Source organism: Mobula hypostoma, chromosome 3 (genome assembly GCF_963921235.1).
Source record: "Mobula hypostoma chromosome 3, sMobHyp1.1, whole genome shotgun sequence".
Classification (NCBI taxonomy): Eukaryota; Metazoa; Chordata; class Chondrichthyes; order Myliobatiformes; family Myliobatidae; genus Mobula; species Mobula hypostoma.
Window position 1 is genome coordinate 219,304,548 of NC_086099.1, and position 22,843 is coordinate 219,327,390.

Consider the following 22,843-nt stretch of genomic DNA (forward strand, 5'->3'; position numbering starts at 1 on the left):
TTGATTTCCACTTCACCCTCTTCAAAAAAGAACCCAAGGAGAATAAGTTCATTTTAACTCTCATGATATTGTCCTATATGGATGTCAGTCTGTAAATAGCTACATGTTGCAGGGGTACTCGATCTGGTTAGCTAGACTCCTTTTGTACAAATTCAGTCCTTCAGTTGGAAGGGTAGGATAATTAGTTCCCAATTGTGCAATCATCCTTCTTAGCAGAGCCTGAACTTGCTCCATCTCATCTCTGGCCATCTGCTTCGTCTTGTCCCAGACAGGATTTGTAACGGGCACCTTCCAGCTCCAGGACGTCCTGTTCTATGGAGGAAGTGGCTTCACCATCATGCGATGCATGAGCTTTGCATTGGAGAACGTCGAGAGGAAAGCTGGGAACTACTCAATCCTGGACCTTCTCATCTACAACTTCTACCTCCCCTTCTTCTTCTTTGGGCCAGTGATGACGTTCGATCAGTTCCACGCACAGGTAAACATTGTAGCCCTGTCTGCAAGACGCAACATGTATGACATCTTTTACAACCATGGTACTCCAAAGAACTTTACACCTGTGAGGTATCTCTGGAAATTTACTGCCCTGTTTAAAATTTTACCAAGTGCAGTTGTATATACACCAGTCAAATAATTGATTCTTTTCTTTTGAATTGATGTTGGTTGAGCGATGAGGGTGGCACAATAGCTCAGCGAGCAGAGCCGCTGCCCCACACCTCCTGTGATCCAGGTTCAATCCCAACCTCGGAGGCTGTCTGTGTGGAGTTTGCACATTCACCCCGTGACCATTTGGGTCTCCTTCAAGTGCTCCAGTTTCGTCCCACATCCAAATCAGGCAACCTGGTAGAATATCAGTCCACTGTAAGTTGCCTTCAGTTAGTAGAATATAAAGAGATTGCTATTTCTGACCATGCTCCTGTGCTTTTATCCATAAATCTTTCTGGTTTTCCTCAGACAAACAGATTCTGGCATTTTAATTTAACTTTGTTATCTGACAAGGATTTCTTAAAGTTCTTGGAGAGGCAAATTACTCTTTTTTTTTAAGAGAATACGGTAGAGGAGACTTCTAGCCTTGTCATATGGGATGCCTTTAAAGCATATATTAGAGGACAAATCATTTCTTATACTGCAAGTGTTAAGAAAAAAGCAAATAGAGAGAGAATTAATTTAGCCAATCAGCTGAAACAATTAGATGAAGAATATGCTTTGACTTCAGATCCTGTTTTACATAAAAGACAGGTTGAAATTAAAACTAAATATGATTTTTTATTAATATACCCTATTGAAACTCAACTCCAAAAGGATAAAAGTCAAATTTATATTCATGGAGATAAAACAGGTAAATTATTGGCTCACCAAATTAAAACTTCTAGTGCTAAATGACAGATTAAAGAAATTTGTAAAGCTAACGGTATTAGGACAACTGATCATTTAGAAATAAGTGATACTTTTAGAGAATTTTATTCTAAACTTTATAGTTCTGCTCTTCTTAAAGATAATACTGTAATGGATAATTTTTTAGACCAAATAAATATCCCTACGCTTTCTGTTGATAACGAAAACAGTTGGATCAATGTATTTTTCACGAAGAAATAGCCGAGGCTGCACGTTCACTGCATTCAGGGAAAGCTCCAGATCCTGATGGATTTTCTGGAGAATTTTATAAAGCTTTTTCTTCTTTGCTTGTACCTCATTTGTGTTCAGTTTTTTCAGATTCTTTTAAATCAGGTAGTTTGCCGCAATCTTTTTACGAAGCTTCTATTTCGCTTATCCTTAAATAAATAAGAACCCAAATGAATGGTCTTCATATAGACCAATTTCCTTACTTAATGTTCTGACCCGTAGGATGGAAAATATCTTACCATCTATCATTTCTGACGATCAGACTGGTTTTATTAAAAATTGATATTCTCATTTTAATATTTGTCAATTATTAAATGTTACTTATTCTCCTTCTAAGGAGATATCAGAGTGTGTGATATCCTTAGATGCTGAGAAGGCTTTTGATCGGGTTGAATGGCATTATTTATTTAAAATCTTAGAAAAATTTAATTTTGGGTCCAACTTTATTCAATAGATTAAATTACCCTTTTGCTCGGGTTCTTACTAAGTTGTTGACACAAAACAATGCATTTCACTGTACGCTTCAATGTTTCAACGTACGTGAGACAAGTAAAGCTAATCAAAAAGGATCTTGGTGATTGTAGTGCTGACTTGCAGCAGACTGAAAAGCTTGAGCATGTAGATATTAAGGAAGAGGATGTGCTGGAGCTTTTGGAAAGCATCACGTTGGATATGTCACCAGGACTGGATGAGATGTACCCCAGGCTACTGTGGGAGACGAGGGAGGAGATTGCTGAGCCTCTGGTGATGATCTTTGCATCATCAAGTTCTGGAGCATTGGAGGGTTGCGAATGTTGTTCCCTTATTCAAGAAAGGGCATAGAGATAGCCCAGGAAATTCTTCATTAATTGTGGAATTAATGGTGGAATTCTTCATTAAGATGGAGAGTGACATAGTTAATTCAGAAACAAAGGTTCTGAACTTAAAGAGGGGTAACTTTGAAGGTATGAGACGTGAATTAGCTAAGATAGACTGGCAAATGACACTTAAAGGATTGACGGTGGATATGCAATGGCAAGCATTTAAAGGTTGCATGGATGAACTACAACAATTGTTCATCCCAGTTTGGCAAAAGAATAAATCAAGGAAGGTAGTGCACCCGTGGCTGACAAGGGAAATTAGGGATAGTATCAATTCCAAAGAAGAAGCATACAAATTAGCCAGAGAAAGTGGCTCACCTGAGGACTGGGAGAAATTCAGAGTTCAGCAGAGAAGGACAAAGGGCTTAATTAGGAAGGGGAAAAAAGATTATGAGAGAAAACTGGCGGGGAACATAAAAACGGACTGTAAAAGCTTTTATAGATATGTAAAAAGGAAAAGACTGGTAAAGACAAATGTAGGTCCCCTGCAGACAGAAACAGGTGAATTGATTATGGGGAGCAAGGACATGGCAGACCAATTGAATAATTACTTTGGTTCTGTCTTCACTAAGGAGGACATAAATAATCTTCCAGAAATAGTAAGGGACAGAGGGTCCAGTGAGATGGAGGAACTGAGTGAAATACATGTTAGTAGGGAAGTGGTGTTAGGTAAATTGAAGGGATTGAAGGCAGATAAATCCCCAGGGCCAGATGGTCTGCATCCTAGAGTGCTTAAGGAAGTAGCCCAAGAAATAGTGGATGCATTAATGATAATTTTTCAAAACTCGTTAGATTCTGGACTAGTTCCTGAGGATTGGAGGGTGGCTAATGTAACCCCACTTTTTAAAAAAGGAGGGAGAGAGAAACCGGGGAATTATAGACCGGTTAGCCTAACGTCGGTGGTGGGGAAACTGCTGGAGTCAGTTATCAAGGATGTGATAACAGCACATTTGGAAAGCGGTGAAATGATCGGACAAAGTCAGCATGGATTTGTGAAAGGAAAATCATGTTTGATGAATCTCATAGAATTTTTTGAGGATGTAACTAGTAGAGTGGATGGGGAGACCAGTGGATGTGGTATATTTGGATTTTCAAAAGGCTTTTGCCAAGGTCCCACGCAGGAGATTAGTGTACAAACTTAAAGCACACGGTATTGGGGGTAAGGTATTGGTGTGGGTGGAGAATTGGTTAGCAGACAGGAAGCAAAGAGTGGGAATAAACGGGACCTTTTCAGAATGGCAGGCGGTGACTAGTGGGGTACCGCAAGGCTCAGTGCTGGGACCCCAGTTGTTTACAATATATATTAATGACTTGGATGAGGGAACTAAATGCAGCATCTCCAAGTTTGCCGATGACACGAAGCTGGGTGGCAGTGTTAGCAGTGAGGAGGATGCTAAGAGGATGCAGGGTGACTTGGATAGGTTGGGTGAGTGGGCAAACTCATGGCAGATGCAATTTAATGTGGATAAATGTGAAGTTATCCACTTTGGTGGCAAAAATAGGAAAACAGATTATTATCTGAATGGTGGCCGATTAGGAAAAGGGGAGGTGCAACGAGACCTGGGTGTCATTATACACCAGTCATTGAAAGTGGGCATGCAGGTACAGCAGGCGGTGAAAAAGGCGAATGGTATGCTGGCATTTATAGCGAGAGGATTCGAGTACAGGAGCAGGGAGGTACTACTGCAGTTGTACAAGGCCTTGGTGAGACCACACCTGGAGTATTGTGTGCAGTTTTGGTCCCCTAATCTGAGGAAAGACATCCTTGCCATAGAGGGAGTACAAAGAAGGTTCACCAGATTGATTCCTGGGATGGCAGGACTTTCATATGAAGAAAGACTGGATCAACTGGGCTTGTACTCGTTGGAATTTAGAAGATTGTGGGGGGATCTGATTGAAACGTATAAGATCCTAAAGGGATTGGACAGGCTGGATGCAGGAAGATTGTTCCTGATGTTGGGGAAGTCCAGAACGAGGGGTCACAGTTTGAGGATGGAGGGGAAGCCTTTTAGGACCGAGATTAGGAAAAACTTCTTCACACAGAGAGTGGTGAATCTGTGGAATTCTCTGCCACAGGAAACTGTTGAGGCCAGTTCATTGGCTATGTTTAAGAGGGAGTTAGATATGGCCCTTGTGGCTACGGGGATCAGGGGGTATGGAGGGAAGGCTGGTGCAGGGTTCTGAGTTGGATGATCAGCCATGATCATAATAAATGGCGGTGCAGGCTCGAAGGGCCGAATGGCCTACTCCTGCACCTATTTTCTATGTTTCTATGTTTCTATGAAATTATAGACGAGTGAGTCTTACCTCAGTGGTTGGTAAGTTGATGGAGAAGATCCTGAGAGGCAGAATTTATGAACACTTGGAGAGATATAATATGATTTGGATTAGTCAGCAATGCTTTGTCAAGGGCAGATTGTGCCTTACGAGCCTGACTGAATTTTTTGAGGATGTGACTAAACACATTGATGAAGGAAGAGCAGTCGGTGTAGTGTATATGGATTTCAGCAAAGCATTTGATAAGGTGCCCCATGCAAGACTTATTGAGAAAGTAAGGAGGCATGGGATCCAAGGGGACATTGCTTTGTGGATCTAGAACTGGCTTGCCCACAGAAGGCAAAGAGTGGTTGTAGACGGGTCACATTCTGCATGGAGGTCGGTGACCAGTGGAGTGCCTCAGGGATCTGTTCTGGGACCCTTACTCTTCATGATTTTTATCATTGAGCTGGATGAGGAAGTGGAGGGATGGGTTAGTAAATTTGCTGATGACACAAAGGTTGGGGGTGTTGTGGATAGTGTGGAGGGCTGTCAGAGGTTACAGCGGGACATTGATAGGATGCAAAACTGGACTGAGAATTAGCAGATGGAGTCCAACCAGATAAATGTGAGGTGGTTCATTTTGGTAGGTCAAATATGATGGCAGAATATAGTATTAATGATAAGACTCTTGGCAGTGTGGAGGATCAGAGGGACCTTGTGGTCCAAGTCTATAGGACACTCAAAGCTGCTATGCAGGTTGACTCTGTGGTTAAGAAGGCATACCGTGCATTGGCCTTCAATCGTGGGATTGAGTTTAAGAGCCGAGAGGTAATGTTACAGCTATATAGGACCCTGGTCAGACCCCAGGTGGAGTACTGTGCTCAGTTCTGGTTACCTCATTACAGGAAGGATGTGGAGACCATAGAAAGGGTGCAGAGAAGATTTACAAGAATGTTGGCTGGTTTGGGGAGCATGCCTTATGAGAATAGGTTTGAGTGAACTTGGAGCAACGGAGGATGAGAGGTGACCTGATAGTGGTGTATAAGATGATGAGAGGCATTGATCATGTGGATAGTCAGAGGCTTTTCCCCAGGGCTGAAATGGCTAACACGAGAGGGCACAGTTTTAAGGTGCTTGTTAGTACGTACAGAGGAGATGTCAAGAATAAGTTTTTTTACGCAGAGAGTGGTGAGTGTGTGGAATGGGCTGCCGGCAGCGGTGGTGGAGGCGGAAACAATGGGGTCTTTTAAGAGACTATGGGTAAGCCTAGGTAATTTCTCAGGTAAGGACATGGTCGGCACAGCTTTGTGGGCCGAAGGGCCTGTATTGTGCTGTAGGGTTTCTATGTTTCTATGAATCTAAATGGGGGACTGATGATCCACGTGGATACAAAGGGTCAAAGTACTGCATTGAATAACGCTATGGCTCCCTCATACACATTTGCTCTTCCGAAGTGGATGCAAGTGTGTGAAAGCTGTACAACTACCTTTGGAAATAGGTCTGATTACTGCTGACTACACCTCCAGGACAACATTATTATACCTCAAAGACCTGCCTGTTAGTCCTATAACTTGCCTGTTATCTCTTCAAGATAGGACACCGTTGGGCGGAAGGGACTTCCATCATACACTACCTGGTCAGAGCAGACTGGACATTTTTAATAGACATACTGGCTACCCATCAGTGTATCAGCTTCCACGGACAATGCATCTTCAGCCAGAGTAGAGACTGTGTTTAAGTGGGACCTGGGCAGTTTAGAATAGAGTTCTGGAGTCATAAAGTGTTACAGCACAGAAACGGGTATTTTGCCCCATCTAATTCATGCCAAAGTGTTATTCTGCCCAGTTCCATCAACCTGTACTTAGACCATATCCCTCTGTACCCATCCCATCCATGTACCTATCCAAAATTCTCTTGCATGCTGCAATCGAACCACATCCACCATTTCCGCTGGCAGCTCATTCCACACTCCCATCACCCTCTGAGTGAAGAAACTCCCCACACCGCCCCCCAGAATCCCCTTGAATATTTCACCTTTTACCCGAAATCTATAACCTCCTGTTCTAGCCTCACCCAACCTCAGTGGAAAAAGCCTGCTTGCATTTATCCTGTCTATCGCCCTCATAATTCTGTATATCTCCCCTCACTCTCCTACACTCCAGGGAATAAAGTCCCAACCTTTTCAACCTTTCTCTGTAACCCTTTTCCCTAATGTGGTGGATTGTGGCAACTTATTTGCGTTCTGACCAGTTACCAATTGTGACATCAGAAGTTTGCAAGGAGAGGGTTTCACTCAGGTCCACTGCCCAAGTAGAAAAAGGCAGCAGCAGATCGCAGCAGCTTATTTGAGCTCTGACCAGCAACCAATCGGCATTTGGGATTGATTAGCAAGATCAAATTAAAGGAAGGCAGGGGCATGCGGAGTGGCCATCGTCTGAGTGGATAGAATTAGAGTGGTGAGGCTTTAGTTCTTCGAGGTGTGAGTGAAGAGGGGGTTCAGTCAGAGAAGGCAAAAAAAGAGAAGCTCCAGGTAAAGCTTTTTTCCTTCCGTCACTTACAGCTGCTCAGCTAGGACAGTGGAGAGCTCAGGCAGGATAGATGAATGCTCCTCTTGCAGGATATGGGAGGGCAGGGAGTCCTCCAGGGTCCCTGATGACTACAACTGCAAGAAGTGCATCCAGCTGCAGCTTCTAACAATCCACGTTAAGGAATTGGAGCTGGAACTGGATGAACTTTGGATCACTGGGGAGGCTGGTGGGGTGATAGATAGGACATATAGAGAGGTAGGTGTACCCAAAGTGCAGGACACGGGAAATAGGGAGACAGTCAGGACAGGAAATGAGTTAAGAAGCCCATACAGAGTACCCCTGTGGCCATCCCTCTCAACAACAGATATATCACTTTGGATGCTGTCAGGGGGATGGCCTAACCGAGGAATGTCACAGCTGTCGGGTCTCTGGCACAGGGATCAGTGCTGCGTCCTTTGTTGTGTGTCATCTGTATCAATGATCTGGATGATAATATGGTTAACTGGATCAGTGAATTTGCAGATGACACGAAGATTTGGGGGGGGGGGCGTAGTGGACGGTGAGGAAGACTATCATGGCCTGCAGAGGGGTCTGCATCAGCTGGAAAAATGGGCTGAAAGATGGCAATTGGAATTTAATGCAGACTTTATTCCTTGGAACGTAGAAGATTGAGAGGAGATTTGATAGAGGTACTCAAAGAGAAGACTATCTGTTGGATGGAAGCGACCAACAACTCTGATAGGGGCAGATGCCAAGTTTTTAAGCTCACCGGTGGGAGGTGGTGCTTTAGCACTGCTGGCCCACCACCTCGAGGGAGTCTTGATCATAACCGGGCCGAAACTCCTGAAGACAGGTGGCAGATCAACTGATGATCCCACTGGTGATAGCACAGGACAGTTAACATCTCAGTCCACGTGTATTTTCAATTCTAGGGTAAATGCAAGCAGGCTTTTTCCATTGAGGTTGAATGGGACTACAACCAGAGGTCATGAGGTAAGGGTGAAAGGTGAAAAGTTGAAGGGAGCATGAGGGGAAACTTCTATCACTCAGAGGGTAGTGAGAGTGTGGAACAAGCTGCTAGCACAAGTGGTGCGTGCAAGCTCAATTTCAACATTTAAGAAAAGTTTGTATAGGTACGTGGATATGAAGAGCCATGGTCCCAGTGCAGGTCGATGGGAGTGGGCAGCTTAAATGGTTTTGGCATGGACTAGATGGGCCAAAGGGTCTGCTTCTATGCTGTACTTCGCTTTGATTCTATAATGCTCCTCTTATAGGCATCCATTAGTCTCATGAGACCACGGATTTGTGCCTTGGAAGGTTTCCAGGGCGCAGGCCTAGGCGAGGTTGTATGGAAGACCAGCAGTTGCCCATGCTGCAAGTCTCCCCTCTCCACGACACCGATGTTGTCCAAGGGAAGGGCATTAGGACCCATACAGCTTGGCACCGGTGTCGTTGCAGAGCAATGTGTGGTTAAGTGCCTTGCTCAAGGACACACACGCTGCCTCAGCCAAGGCTCGAACTAGCGACCTTCAGATCACTAGACGAATGCCTTAACCACTTGGCCACGCACCAACACTATGCTCCTCTATGCTTTCAGAAATAACCCAGACCACTGTCCACCAGGATTCTCCCCCTGGAGCACCCCCAGCACTCTCCATTCCCCTCACCAGCTGTACCAGAGTCTGTCCTAGTCATCCACAAGAATTAGCAGGATGAGGTCATCTAAACCCTTCCACCCTCTGTCACAGTCATCTTCTACCTCAGCTCTCTTTTCTTGTCCTTCTGCACCACAAAGGGCAAGGAAACGAACCCTTCAACCATTATATTCATGCTGACCTTTTGGCCCATCTATACTATCCTATTTGCTGCACCATCTCTGTCTCCTTCTATGCCTTGCCCGTTTTAAGTGCTTGTCTGTCTCTTAAATGTAGTAATATGCACCATCACCTCTGGCAGCACTATTCAGATAGCATTTGATAGTGTGGGCCTGTACTTACTGGAATTTAGAAGAATGAGGGAGGATCTCATTGAAACTTTTTGATTATTGAAAGGCCTAGATAGCAAGGATGTGGAGAGGATATTTCCAATAGTGATGGAATCTAGGACCAGAGTGTGCAGCCTCAGAAAACAAGAATATCCATTTCAAACAGAACTGACTCCTCATCTTTTTCTCATGTCCTGCTGAAGGGTCTTGGCTGGAAACATCGACTGTACTCTTTTTCATAGATGTTGCCTGGCCTGCTGAGTTCCCCCAGCATTTTATGTGTGTTGCTTGGATTTCCAGCAACTGCACATTTTCTCTTGATTGTGATGAGGGGGAAGTTCTTTTGTTAGTGAATCTGTGGAGTTCATTGCCACAGACAGCTGTGGAGGCCACGTCATTGGGTATATTTAAAGCAGAAATTGACAGGATTCTTGATTTGTAAGGATATCAAAGGCTACAGGAAAAGGCAGGAGAATGGGGTTGAGAGGGATAATTATTCAGCCATGATCAAATGGTGGAGCAGACTTGATGGACCCAATGGCCTGATATTCCTCGTATGTCCAGTGGTCTTTTATCAGTCTAGTTCCCTGTGGGCTGAAAAGAATTTCTTGCCAACGCAAAGGCTGAGTTAATTCTGAGTCTCATGTCCCCACAGATAAATCAGTCCAGGTTCACTCGGAAGCAGAACGAGATGTGGAACATTGGGAAATATGCTCTGATGCATCTCGCTGTCATCATCCTGGTGGACATCATCTTCCATTACCTCTACATTCTAACCATACCTTCCGACCTCAAGCTGACAACAACGCTTTCTGATTGGGCATTAGGTAGGTCGTTGGTCGGGGCATCAACCAAAGCCTAGACTAAACCCCACAAGCGTCAATCTGGGTAGCGTTCAACCTCTCTTTGTTCCCTACACTCAAGGTCTTGCATGGTCCTCACAGACTCTTACTTCTCAGCCTCATTCCCCTCCCCTCCCTATGCCATGTCCAGATGGTTAGCACAGTCATCATGGGTTGAAGGGCCTGACTGACACTTGTGGGCTGCCCCCAGCACATCCTCAGACTGTGTTGGTTGTTGACGCAAACAAACCTGGTGTACAGTACATGTGACAAGGCCAATCTCTGCCACAACCTCTATCCTGTACTGCAGTTTATTTGGAATTATTCCGGAGTTATGAGATTACAGGTAGCACAAGAAAAAGTTAAGTATGTGATTATGGATATAGAAACTACAGATAATTGTATTTTGTTAAACTTTGTATTTAAAAAGATTTTATTTATTGATTGATTTGTTGATATACTTATTGATTTATTGATTGATTGGTTTGAGTTATTGGGATACAGGTCATAAGAGGCCCTTCCAGACCTGTGAGCCGCACCACCCAGCAATTTCCCAATTTAACCCTAGCCTAATCACAGGACAATCTACAATGATCAATTAACCTACCAACTGGCATGTCTTTGGACAGTGGGAGGAAACCAGAGCACCCGGAGGAAACCCACATGGTCACGGGGAGTACATACAAACTCCTTACAGACAGTGGCAGGAATTGAACCCGTGTTGCCTGGACTGTAAAGCATTACGCTAACCACTATGCTACTATGCCGTCTCTAATATAATATATTTGCACAGCAAGTTCCCGCAAAATATAAAACATTACGTCAGATTCAGATTAATTTATGTATCACATGAACACTGAAACAGTTAGTGAAATATGTTGTTTGTGTTAACAACCAACACAACATGAGGATGCGCTGGGGGCAGGCTGCAACTGTCATTCAGCAGAACAGCACAAGCAACAAAAACAACCTACAGCAAACAAGCAACACACACAAAACGCTGGAGGAACTCAGCAGGCCAGGCAGCTTCGATGGAAAAAAGTACAGTCAACATTTTGTTCCTGCCGAAGGTTTCGGCCCAAGGCGTTGACTGTACTTTTTTTCCATAGACGCTGCCTGGCCTGCTGAATTCCTCCAGCATTTTGTGTGTGTTGCTCGGATTTCCAGCATATGCGGACTTTTCCCTTGTTTACCAGCAAAGCAAGCCCCTTTTCCACCCGCTTACGCACACAGAACAGGCCTCCTACCTCTGGGCCTGCAGTTCTTGCCCTGGATTTCCATAGATCAGGCCTCTGAACCCCTGTCAGGAGAGATGAACTGTATCCTGTTTCTTGAATATCTGTGATATTGAACAGACGTTTAAATCTCACAATTATGGCTTCCATCTGGCTCTTTTAGTCAGTCACATTGTTTAGCAAATCCTCTGCCTTTCTTTGGCTTGTCCATTCACAAAACTGCAGTGTTTAATTCAAATTTCAAAGTTCAAATGTTCAAAGTAAATTTATCAACGAAGTACATATATGTTACCATATACAACAGAGATTCATTTTTTTGCGGGCATATGCAGGAAAATAAAATAGATTTTATGAAAAACGTGTATATACACAAAGACTGACAACAACCAATTTGCAAAAGACAAATTATGTAAATAAATATAGATAAATAAATAAAGGGAAAGATGAGCAGATAGACAGATAGAGAGCATGAGCTGTAAAGAGTCTGCGTTGTGTGTATGTAGGTTGCAGAATCAATTCAGTGTTGAGGTGAGTGAATTGTTCCACTTGGTTCAGGTTAAGGGGCATTTACTGTTCCTGAACCTGGCGGTGTGGGACCTAAGGCTCCTGTAGCCCCTGCCCGATAACCGTAGCGAGATGGTGGGGGTCCTTGGTGGAGATCTCTGTTGCTTGGCTTTCCGATCCCAAATCTGGACTCTGTCACCCCTCCTCCGCTGAAGTAGGCTCCCTCCCTACCAATCTCCAACCAAAGGCAGTACCTCCTTCACCACAGCTGAACACACATTCCCACCCACAAGAAACAAATTGAATATAATATTAATCTCAAGCAGTAAAGTACTTCATATGATCGATGAATGTGAAGTATGGCAGCCAATTTGTGCACAGCAGGCTCCCACAAACGGCAGTGAGATTAGAGTTGGCCATTTGCATTAATGCCGCCTTCCATACAGTCACTGACACTGGGAGTCACGGCCAGATAGAAGCATTCACCACCAGAGTCGCGGGCACTGATAAAGCATGGAGACTTTTTAACCAGCGACTCTTGTTTTCCCTGGCAGCCTGTCTGGCTTACTTCAACCTGGTGTACGACTGGATAAAAGCAGCGGTGATGTTCGGGGTGGTGGGGACCGTGGCAAGACTAGACTACCTCGACCCGCCCAAGCCACCGAAATGTATCACCATGCTCTACGTTTTCGCTGAGACGTAAGTGCTTTTTGTTATGCATGGTGCGGGGCAAGAACTACAACGGAGTAGTATAATTGGACTTTTTTTTAACTGAGTCATGTTAATTATGGTACACACTGGAAAACATGTAGTACAGGAGCAACGTATTGGGCCTGCCAAGACAAAAGATACGCACAGTCGAAAGCCCCCGCCCAGAAGAGAGTCCTCCCGCACATAGGGGGCCCAATTGATTGACCACATGCACACTTGCCACATTCTTACAACCAATCTGATACGGTACACTTTCTAAAATTTCCTCTGAAGAAAGGGTTTGGTCCGAAATATTGACCCGTTTATTCCCCCTCCATAGATGCTGCATGACCTGCGTTCCTCCAGGATTGTTTGTGTGTGTGTGTCTTACCTGCGGCATCAAGCAAATTATTACCCAGGGAGGGAAAGGAGATTAAGAAAACTCAACCAGTTGGACCAGCTCCTTCATCCCTGAGCAACACACACAAAATTCTGCAGGATCTTAGCAGGTCCGGCAGAATCTATGGACAAGAGTAAACAGCTGACATTTCAGACCGAGACCCTTCTTCAGGACTGGAAAGAAAGGGGGAGGATGCCTGAGTAAAAAGTTGGTGGGAGGGGAAGGGGCTAGCTGGAAGGTGATAGGTGGAGCCAGGTGGGTGGGAAAGGTCAAAGGCTGGAGAAGAAAGAATCTGATCAGAGAGGAGAGTGGACAATAGGAGAAGAGGAAGGAGGAGGGGACCCTGGGGGAAGTAATAGGCAGGTGAGACAAGTGCTTCAGTCCTGATGCAGGGTCCCAACAATCCCTCCACCGTGCTGGTCAAGCTGCTGAGTGAGAGGTGAATTGTATTCTCTCACGAAAGTCAGTGAGATTGAATAAAGACTTTTATATCTCCCCGTTATGGTTACTATGTGGCTTCATTTAGTCAGTCACAACACCATTTTGTATTCTACATTAGCAAATCCTCTGCCTTCCTTTTGCTCGTTAGTTTACAAAACTGTTGTCTTTAACTCACCCGCTTGTCTCTGCGGTCCCAGATCCGGACTCTGTCACCCAACTTCTGCTCCCTCACTTTCTCCCACCAAAGGCAGGACCTCCACCAAAGGCAGGACCTCCACCACTACAATCAGTCTGGATGAGCGCATGGTCGAAGGGTCAGAGAACAGCAGAGGTCATGGGAGGGGGGGAAGCAGTGAGAGAGGGTCTCACTGAACTCCCGTCGAAGGCTGATCATTCCCCACCCCCATCCCTATGCATGCCACCAGACCTGCTGAGTTCCTTCAGCATTTTGTGTGTGTTGCTCCAGATTTCCAACATCTGCAGAATCTTTCTGACTGTGTGATTTGTATTCCAGGCACTTTGACAGGGGGATAAATGACTGGCTGTGCAAGTAAGTGATCCAAGCTGCTTTGTACCCATTGATATGTTAAATGTGTTCTTTGCCTTGATATTGGTGTGTTGGAATTACCCTTTGAACACTGTTTGCAATGCTGAAGCCTATCGGGGTGGGGTGGGCCTTCGAGGACCATGGTGTTATCTGCTAGAGCTGGGGTGCTGAAGGATTTTCTGATGCATGCATTCCAGGGATCCTCCAGCAGGGCCCTGGTCGTCAAGTTCCTCTGAAAGAGAGGTACCAGCTCCCTAACCCTTTCCTGATGGTAAAACGCCTAAAGCTGGTTTAAATCATAAGGGTGTTGTGTGAACAGAAGCCAGTTTTGATACAGGGAGCAGATGTAGGGGTTAGGGTTAGTGATTGCAACAATACGTTGGGCCCGGGAAAGACCTTTAGAGATGTTGACCCCCAGGAACTTGAAGTTACTCACCCTTTCTATGCTAACCTCTCAATGAGGACTGGTCTGTGTTCTCCCAACTTCCCCTTCCTGAAGTTCACAGATCAATTTCTTGGTCTTACTAATAGAAGCATAAAAATCTACAGCACATTACAGGCCCTTCAGCCCACAACGTTGCACTGACCATGTTACCTACCCTAGAAACTGCCTAGAATTTCCCTACCGCATAGCCCTTTATTTTTCTAAGCTCCATGTGCCTCTCTAAGAGTCTTAAAAGATCCTGTTGTATCCTAATGTTCAGTGTGAGGTGGTTGTTACAACACCTGTTGATCAGCCAATCTACATTGCCCCTGTACGCCAAGCTGTACTCCCGTGCTAACACAAGCAGTGATTGACAGATATATGTGTTGGGTCATCAAAAGTTATGGACAGGTGACAGGAAAGTGGATTTCAGGCAGAGATCAGATCATCCCTGAGCAACAGTAGAACAAGCTCATTCCACTCTACCGCTTGTCTGAACATTTCCTAACATCAGGTGATTCCTTCCCACTTTCCACCCCACCCATAAGACTACAGAACGTTGGAGCAGAATTGGGCCATCGACTCTGCTCTGCCATTTTACCATGGTTGATCCATTTTCCTCAACCCCATTCTCCCCATAACCTTTCATACCCTGACATCAAAAATCTATCAACCTTGGCTTTAAGTACACTCAATGATGGCCTCCACAGCAACGAATTCCACAATTCACTATCCTCTGGCTTAAGAAATTCCTCCTCATCTCCATTCTAAATGGGCATCCCTCTATTCTGAGCCTGTGCCCTCTGGTCCTAGACTCCCCCACCATAGGAAACATCCTCTCCACAATCACTCTATATAAGCCTTTCAATATTCGATAGATTTCAGTGAGATTCCCCCCCATTCTTTTAAATGCCAGTGAGAGTTCCTCATATTTTAAGCCTTTCAATCCTAGAATCATTTTCATGAACCTTCTTTGAACCCTCTCCAATGACAGTATATTTTTCTTTGATAAGAGGCCCAAAGCTGTTCACAATACTCCCAAGTGAGGCCTCACCACTTCCTTATTAAGCCTCAGATTTATATCCTTGTTTTTATATTCTAGTTCTCTCGAAACGAATGCTAACATTGCATTGCCTTCGTCACCACTGACTCAACCTGCAAGTTAACCTTTAGGGAATCCCGCACAAGGACTCCCAAGTCCCGATGCAGCTTGGATTTTTGAATTTTCTCTCCATTTAGAAAGTAATCTATGCTTTTAACCCTGCAGGCAAGATTTTCCCTTAAGGGAACCATGTTGACTTTGGCCCATTTTATCATGTGCCTCTAAGTACCCCACCCACAGTGTGAATATGGACAGGGTAACCTTAATTGTATTTTGTCATTATATATATATATATATATATATATATAAAAGCATCCGTTAGTCTCATGAGACCATGGATTTGTGCCTTAGAAGTTTTCCAAGGCACAGGCCTGGGCAAGGTTGTATAGAAGACTGGCAGTTGCCCATGCTGCAAGTCTCCCCTCTCCACGCCACTGATGTTGTCCAAGGGAAGGGCATTAGGACCCATACAGCTTGGCACCAGTGTCGTCGCAGAGCAATGTGTGGTTAAGTGCCTCGCTCAGGAACACAACACATTGCCTCAGTTGAGGCTCGAACTAGCGACCTTCAGATCACTAGACCGACGCCTTAACCACTTGGCCACGCGCCAACACCAAAACTACTTGACCTGGCACCGTAGCATAGCCGTACCAACCTTCAACCACCCATTAGTACTAAGCATATATTAGTTCCATTTTTAAAAAAAAACCTTATAATCTTGTCAACTTCTCCCAGATTCCACCACTATCCTACACACTAGGGGCAATTTCCAGTGTCTGATTAATTTACCAATCTGGAATATGGGAGGAAACGGAAGCACACAATGGCAGCCCGCACAGTCACAAGGAGAGCGTGTAAACTCCTGCCGTTGTCTGAGTTTGTACGTTCTCCTCATGACCGCGTGGGTTTCCTCTGGGTGCTCTGGTTTCCTCCAACATTCCGAAGACTTGCGGTTACGGTCAGTGAGTTGTGGGCATGCTACGTTGGTGTCGGAAGCACGGTGAGACTTGCGGGCTGCCCCCAGCACATCCTCGGACCGTACTGGTATTTGACACAAGACAACTCATTTCACTGTATGCTTCACTGTACGATAAACCTAATCCCTTATAACGTGTGTGTTGGCATTCCACTCAGGAGTCCACCACAGCTGACCTGCAATCGTGTGATATCATTTTCCAGGTATGTCTACGATTACTTGGGGGAAGAACACAACAACATCTTTAAGGAGCTGTTGGCGACGGTCTGCACCTTCCTGGTCACTACACTGTGGCTGGGGCCAGACCCTGTGGTCTACATCTGGTCTGTCTGCAACTGCTTCGGCCTCAACTTTGAGCTCTGGGTCCAGAAATTCTTTGAGCTTGAACCTTTTGCATCGATTGAGGTAAATGCCCCATTGCCAAGGTCCCCTGTATCCTGTTCCACGGCTGTCAGAACATAGAACATAGCACTGTACATATACAGCACCACACAGGCCCTTCAGAGCACCATGAGACAGAGGTCTTGGGTCCCACACCACTGGGTTCAGGAACAGTTATTACCCCTCAGCCATCAAGCTCCTGAACCAGCGTGGATAACTTCACTCACCTCAACACTGAACTGATTCCTCCACCTACAGACTCACTTAAGAAGACCCTACAATTCATGTTCTCAGTATTATTTATTTAGTTCCTTTTGAACAATTTGTCTTTTGCACGTTGGTTGTTTGTCATTGGTTATGTGTAGTTTTCATAAAATATTTTGAAACTGTTTATTTTCCTGTAAATGTCTAGAGAAAATAACTCTTAAGGTAGTGTGCGGTGACATATAAGACCTTAAGATAATAGGAGCAGAATTAGGCCATTTGGCCCATGGAGTCTGTTCCACCATTTCCTCATGACTGATCTATTTCCCTGTCAGCTCCAATCTCCTGCCTTCTCCCAGTGTCCCTTCATGCCCTGACCAATCATGAATCTATCAACCTCTGTCTCAAATATACCCAATGACTTGGCCTCCAAAGCTGCCCATGACAATGAGTTCCACAGATACACCACTCTCTGGCTAAAGAAGTTCTTCCTCATCTCTGTTCTAAAAGGATACCCCTCTTTATGAGGCTGTGTCCTCTGGTCTTAGACTCTCCCACCATAGGAAATATCCTCTCCACATCTACTGTACTGAGGCCTTTCACCATTCCATAGGTTTCATACTAAGTATGTTTATTTATTTAGTGTTGGCACGTGGCCAAGTGGTTAAGGCGTCGGTCTAGTGATCTGAAGGTCGCTAGTTCGAGCCTCAGCTGAGGCAGCGTTTTGTGTCCTTGAGCGAGGCACTTAACCACACATTGTTCTGCGACGACACCGGTGCCAAGCTGTATCGGCCCTTGTACCCTTCCCTTGGACAACATCAGTGGCATGGAGAGGGGAGACTTGTAGCATGGGCAACTGCCGGTCTTCCATACAACCTTGCCCAGGCCTGCGCCCTGGAAACCTTCCAAGGCGCAAATCCATGGTCTCACGAGACTAACGGATGCCTAATAATATATATATTTAGATAATAAATATATTTTGACTTTGACCCTTTAACCTATACCTAGATCCATTTAACCCTTCTCTCCCACATAGTCCTCTATCTTTCTTTCATCCATGTGCCAATCTAAGAGTTTACTAAATGTCCTTAAAGTATTTGCCTCTACCACCACCCCTGTCAGGGCATTCCACACATCCAGCTCTGTCTGTTTGAAGAACGTACCTCTGACATCACCTCTATTTTCCTCCAATCATCTTAAAATTATGCCCCCTTGTATTACCTATTTCTGCCCTGGAAAACCTCTCTATAAGTGTCCACTTGAACATTGCCTCTTATCAATTTAATGTCAGAAAAATGTATACAATATACATCCTGAAATTCTTCTTCTTTGCAAACATTCACGAAAACAGGGTGCCCCAAAGAATGAATGACAGTTAAATGTCAGAACCCCAGAGCCCCCTCCCTCAGCTCCCTCCTCCCATGCAGCAGCAAAGCAACGACCCTCCCTTCCCCACCAGCAAAAATCACCTTGCCTATTCTCCCAACCAATGGCCTTGCTGACCAGATAAAGCCAGCTGCCTATTTCAGTCAGTACATGCATGGCCCTAGGTTGAGCTTTTGCCCTTGTTACTCCATTCATAAGGTCCACATTCCCACCAGATGTTTGAAGTTGACCTCAAAAATGCAGTGCAGTGCAGGACACCAAGGTATCAGAATCGGGTTTATTAATCCCTGATGTACGTCATAAGAATTTGTTGTTTTGTGCAAGACATAAAAATTACTACAAGTTACAATAAGAAATAAACTTAATAAATAATGCAAATAGGAAATATTGAAGTAGTGTTCATGAGCTTGGCTTTATTTTTTGTCACATGTACGTTGAAATACAGTGAAATGTGTCACTTTGCATCAATGGCCAACCGTCCAAGGATGTTCTGGGGGCAGCCCACAAGTGTCACCAAGCTTCCAGCACCAACGTACAGTAGCTCTGTATGTGCTGGTTTGGAAGAACCTGCCAGAGCGGGTCAAGGCTTTTTCCCTTTGGAGAATGAGGGGGTGACCCTACTGACAGGGTGAATGTGCTCAATCTTTTTACCAGGGTTGAGGAATCAAGAACTAAAGGCTTAAAATGAGGATTAATAGGAATATGAGGGACAATTCTTTCATGGAATGAGCTGCAGGACGAAGAGTTAGAGGCAGGTACACTGACAACAGGTATATGGACTGGAAACATTTAGACAGGTATGGACCAAAGGCAGGCAAGTGGGACTGCATTGGATGGGAATTTTGGTCAGCATGACAATTTGGGTTGTAGGACCTTCTGTGCTGAATGACTCAAACATGGGGCAGTTCTGGGTGAGTATTCACATGGGTTGTGTGTAGGCCAGACCCGATACTAGCAGGTTTCCTTGCTGAAAGACAATACTTGGTCACTTAAAGTTTCTCAAAAAGGCAGCGTCCATCATTAAGAAACCCCCACCACCCAGGACATGCCCTCTTCTCATTATTACCATCAAGGAGGATGTACAGGAGTCTGACAACCCACACTCAATGTTTGAGGAACAGCTTCTTCTCCTCCACCATCAGATTTCTGAATAGACAATGAACCCATGATCACCACCTCACTTTTTTTTTGCGTTCTTTTTGCATTACTTATTTAATTTTTTAATATATATTTCTCATTGTAATTTATAGTTTGTTTTCTGTGTTGCATGGTACTGCTGCCGTAAAACAAAAAGTTGCACAACAGATGTCAGTGATAATAGTCCTGATTCAGACTCTGATTACCCAGTCCTTTTCTGAATTGTGTTCATGATGGGTTGAGAGCCCATCTGTAGATTTAGTCTAATGAAACCAGCCACTTGCAGTTGTGAACCATTTCTAGCATTGTAAAGCTTACAGCAGTGTCACAGAGGATCACAGGAGGAGATATCGGTACTAGCTGGTGAGGAACCATTTTGGGAGTAGTTACCTTATAATGCTTATTTTGCCTCTAGGCAAAGCAGATGTCCAAGGCAACGTCGCGAAGGATTAGGGGTGTCTTCGGTGCTGCAAATTTCTGGGCCATTATCTTGTACAACGTCCTCTCACTGAACAGCGTTGACTTTGCAATACTGGTTGCTAGAAGGCTGTTCCTTGTTGGTAAGTTCTTTCAATCGGTGGGGAGTGGAAGGAGAGAACATTGTGATTACTTAGTTTACTGAGTCAATCCTCTGATTTCCAAGTCAATTTGCCTAATATCTCTGGGCTCTAACCTTTCAGGTTCATTTATATATCACATGTACATTGAAACAGACAGTGAAATGAGTCGTTTGTGTTAACAATGTGCTGGGGGCAGCCCACAAGTGCTGTCAGACTTTCCAGCTCCAACGTGGCACGCCACAATGCTCGGCAAAACAACACAGAACACAACAAGCAACAAAGCAACAACAGTAAAATAAACCCTGTTCTTCCCTAAATCTGAACGTATACACAATCCTCTAACCCCAGGACAGGCTGTCTTCAGCCTCCAGAGGATTCGTGAATTCACAGATTTTGGACTTCGAAGTCCCCAGTGGACTCAGAGATTGCAGACCCAGGTCTCTACAAGGCCGGGCTTCTCTCTTCGGTTTCGACCCCAGGACTCGCCGAAGATGGTGAATGAGGACCAGAGTAACTACCAGCTTCTCCTGTTGACATTGAGGTTATGGGCTGGGTATCAACCAGTCCAGAAGAGACCAGACAATGTGACTGACAATTAGAAAGTTATTTTGGAATACAGCATGGAACAGGCCCTTCCATAGGATCAAATAGCAACCTACCTATTTAATCCTAGCCTAGTCACAGGACAATTTACAATGACTAATTTACCTACTATCTGTTATGTTTTTGGACTGTGGGAGGAAACCAGAGTACCAGAGGAAGCCCACATACTCATGGGGAGAACGTTCAAACTTGTTAAGTCGGCACCAGAATTGAAGTGTGAACTCTGACTCTCCGGCTGTAAAAGTGTCGGGCTAACTGCTACGCTACAGTAACTGTGCCCTGAGACACAGTGAGATCCTGTTTCCGAGCCGTCCACTCAGATCGTGCCATATGTTAATACATCAGTGTAGTGATAAAGAGAGACCAAATGCAAAGCACAGGGTGGCAACTGCAGAGGGAGTGAAGACAAATGAATTGATGACTCCCCCGGGGTGGAGAGAAACTCGTCCTCTGTTCCGTGCACTAGGCGTAGGACGTGGAGGGGAATTCAAGTAGTCTTACAGAACAGAAGCTGCCCTTCAGCCTACTGTGCACACGTCGACTGCTTTGCTCAGGTAGCACGGTAACCGGTTAGCGCAATGCTGTTACAGCGCTAGCTGTAAGACCTAGGTTCAATTCCCACGGCTGTCTGTAAGGAGTTTGTAGATTCTCCCCACGAACGTGTCAGTTTCTTCCAGGTGCTTTGGTTTTGTCTCACATTCCAAAGATGTTCAGGTTAGGGTTAGTGAGCTGTGGGCATACTATGTTGGCACAGGAAGCTTGGCAACGCTTGTGGGCTTGCACCCAGCACAATCTTAGTTGATCTGATTTGACACAAATGATGCATTTCACTGCATGTTGCTCTGTGTATGTAACAAATAAAGCTCGTCTTTAATATCTTTTAAAAACCCAGAATTAAATGAAGGCAGCAGTCTCAGTAATAGCGAGCTTGAAACCACCAGGTCATTGCAGAAGTGGTGGTTGCCTATCTGGTGTAGCCATGTGGGACTGCAGACTCCCACCTGCCTCCTCGGTAAAGAATCTATAGAGTACCCTCATGGCCACTTTATTGGGTACACCTGTACACTTGCTCGTTAATGCGAATATCTAATTAGAAGGTCATGTGGCAGCAACTCAATGCATAAAAGCATGCAGATAGGGTCAAGAGGTTCAATTGTTGTTCAGACCAAACATCAGAATGGGGAAGAAATGTGATCTAAGTGACTTTGATCGTGGAATGATTGTTGGTGCCAGACAGGGTGGTTCGAGTATCTCAGAAACTGAGGATCTCTTGAGATTCTCACACACCACAGTCTCTAGAGTTTAAAGAGGATGGTGTGGAAAAACAAAAAATATCCAGTGAGTGGCAGCTGTGAGAGTGGGAGCACGTTGTTGATGAAGAGGTCAGTAGAAAATGGCCAGACTGGTTCAAGCTAATAGGAAGGCTGCAGTAACTCAAGTAGGTATGAGTTACAACAGTGGTGTGCAGAAGAGCATCTCTGAATGCACAACACATTGAATCTTGAAGTGGATGGGCTACAGGTGCAGAAGACCACAAATGTACACTCAGTGGCCACTTTATTAGGTAGAGGAAGTACCCAGTAAAATGGTCACTGAGTATATGTCAACGTTGCCCGTGACATCCACATCTCGTGAATGAATAAATAATAATAATTGGTTCCATTTGTTTCAATGATAAGCTATGCAAGTTGTGTTTAACTCACAGTGGTACATGTTTAGCACCTATAAACAGGAGGAAATTACCATCCCACTGGTTCGAAAATCACCACATATACCATATGCTATGCCTCCACTTGCATTATGTCTCAAGGTACCTGCCTCCTAATGGAGTCTGTCACACTATTCCCCTGTTGTCTGCAGTTAACACCGCAGCTGTTAAGTGGGATGGGTTCCAAGCTATAGTTAATTTAGATCAGAGAATTCAGAAGGGAGAATAACTCTGAACAAATCTGACTTGCAAGTTATCTCCCAGAGCCAGTGGACTCACTTGGAGGTGTGTCAAGTGAGTTTCTATGAAATGTCTTGTACATCATTTGGTTTAATCATTCTTGCTGTGTTCAAAAACAACAAGCAGAAACCATCAGACTTTCCTCTGCCAATGGGAAGGATGGAAGTGGGAGAAGGGAGTGATGAAGGCACATATGAGCTATCTTGTGT

At 44.7% G+C, this 22,843-nt stretch overlaps 1 protein-coding gene and 1 long non-coding RNA gene across 7 annotated transcripts in view; one reads left to right on the forward strand and one right to left on the reverse strand.

Annotated features, from left to right (window-relative positions):
- Positions 1–22,843, reverse strand: part of LOC134344548 (uncharacterized) — a 147,716-nt gene that overhangs the window by 115,560 nt on the left and 9,313 nt on the right. Inside the window, exons 2-4 of one of the 3 annotated variants that reach the window (XR_010017461.1) lie at positions 19,914–20,090; positions 11,344–11,435; positions 380–497 (exon numbers count right to left, since the gene is read on the reverse strand). This is a non-coding gene — a long non-coding RNA (uncharacterized LOC134344548). Of the gene's footprint in view, positions 1–379; positions 498–11,343; positions 11,436–19,913; positions 20,091–22,843 lie in introns of those variants that run through there. The other 2 variants (XR_010017459.1, XR_010017460.1) reach the window with 2 other exon arrangements.
- Positions 1–22,843, forward strand: part of hhatlb (hedgehog acyltransferase like, b) — a 59,404-nt gene that overhangs the window by 31,849 nt on the left and 4,712 nt on the right. For all 4 annotated transcript variants that reach the window (XM_063044534.1, XM_063044532.1, XM_063044533.1 and 1 more), the window contains 6 exons: positions 269–478; positions 9,910–10,081; positions 12,390–12,534; positions 13,881–13,916; positions 16,619–16,820; positions 19,939–20,083. In XM_063044534.1, the coding sequence (XP_062900604.1) occupies positions 269–478; positions 9,910–10,081; positions 12,390–12,534; positions 13,881–13,916; positions 16,619–16,820; positions 19,939–20,083 (910 nt within the window). The remainder of the gene's footprint in view (positions 1–268; positions 479–9,909; positions 10,082–12,389; positions 12,535–13,880; positions 13,917–16,618; positions 16,821–19,938; positions 20,084–22,843) is intronic.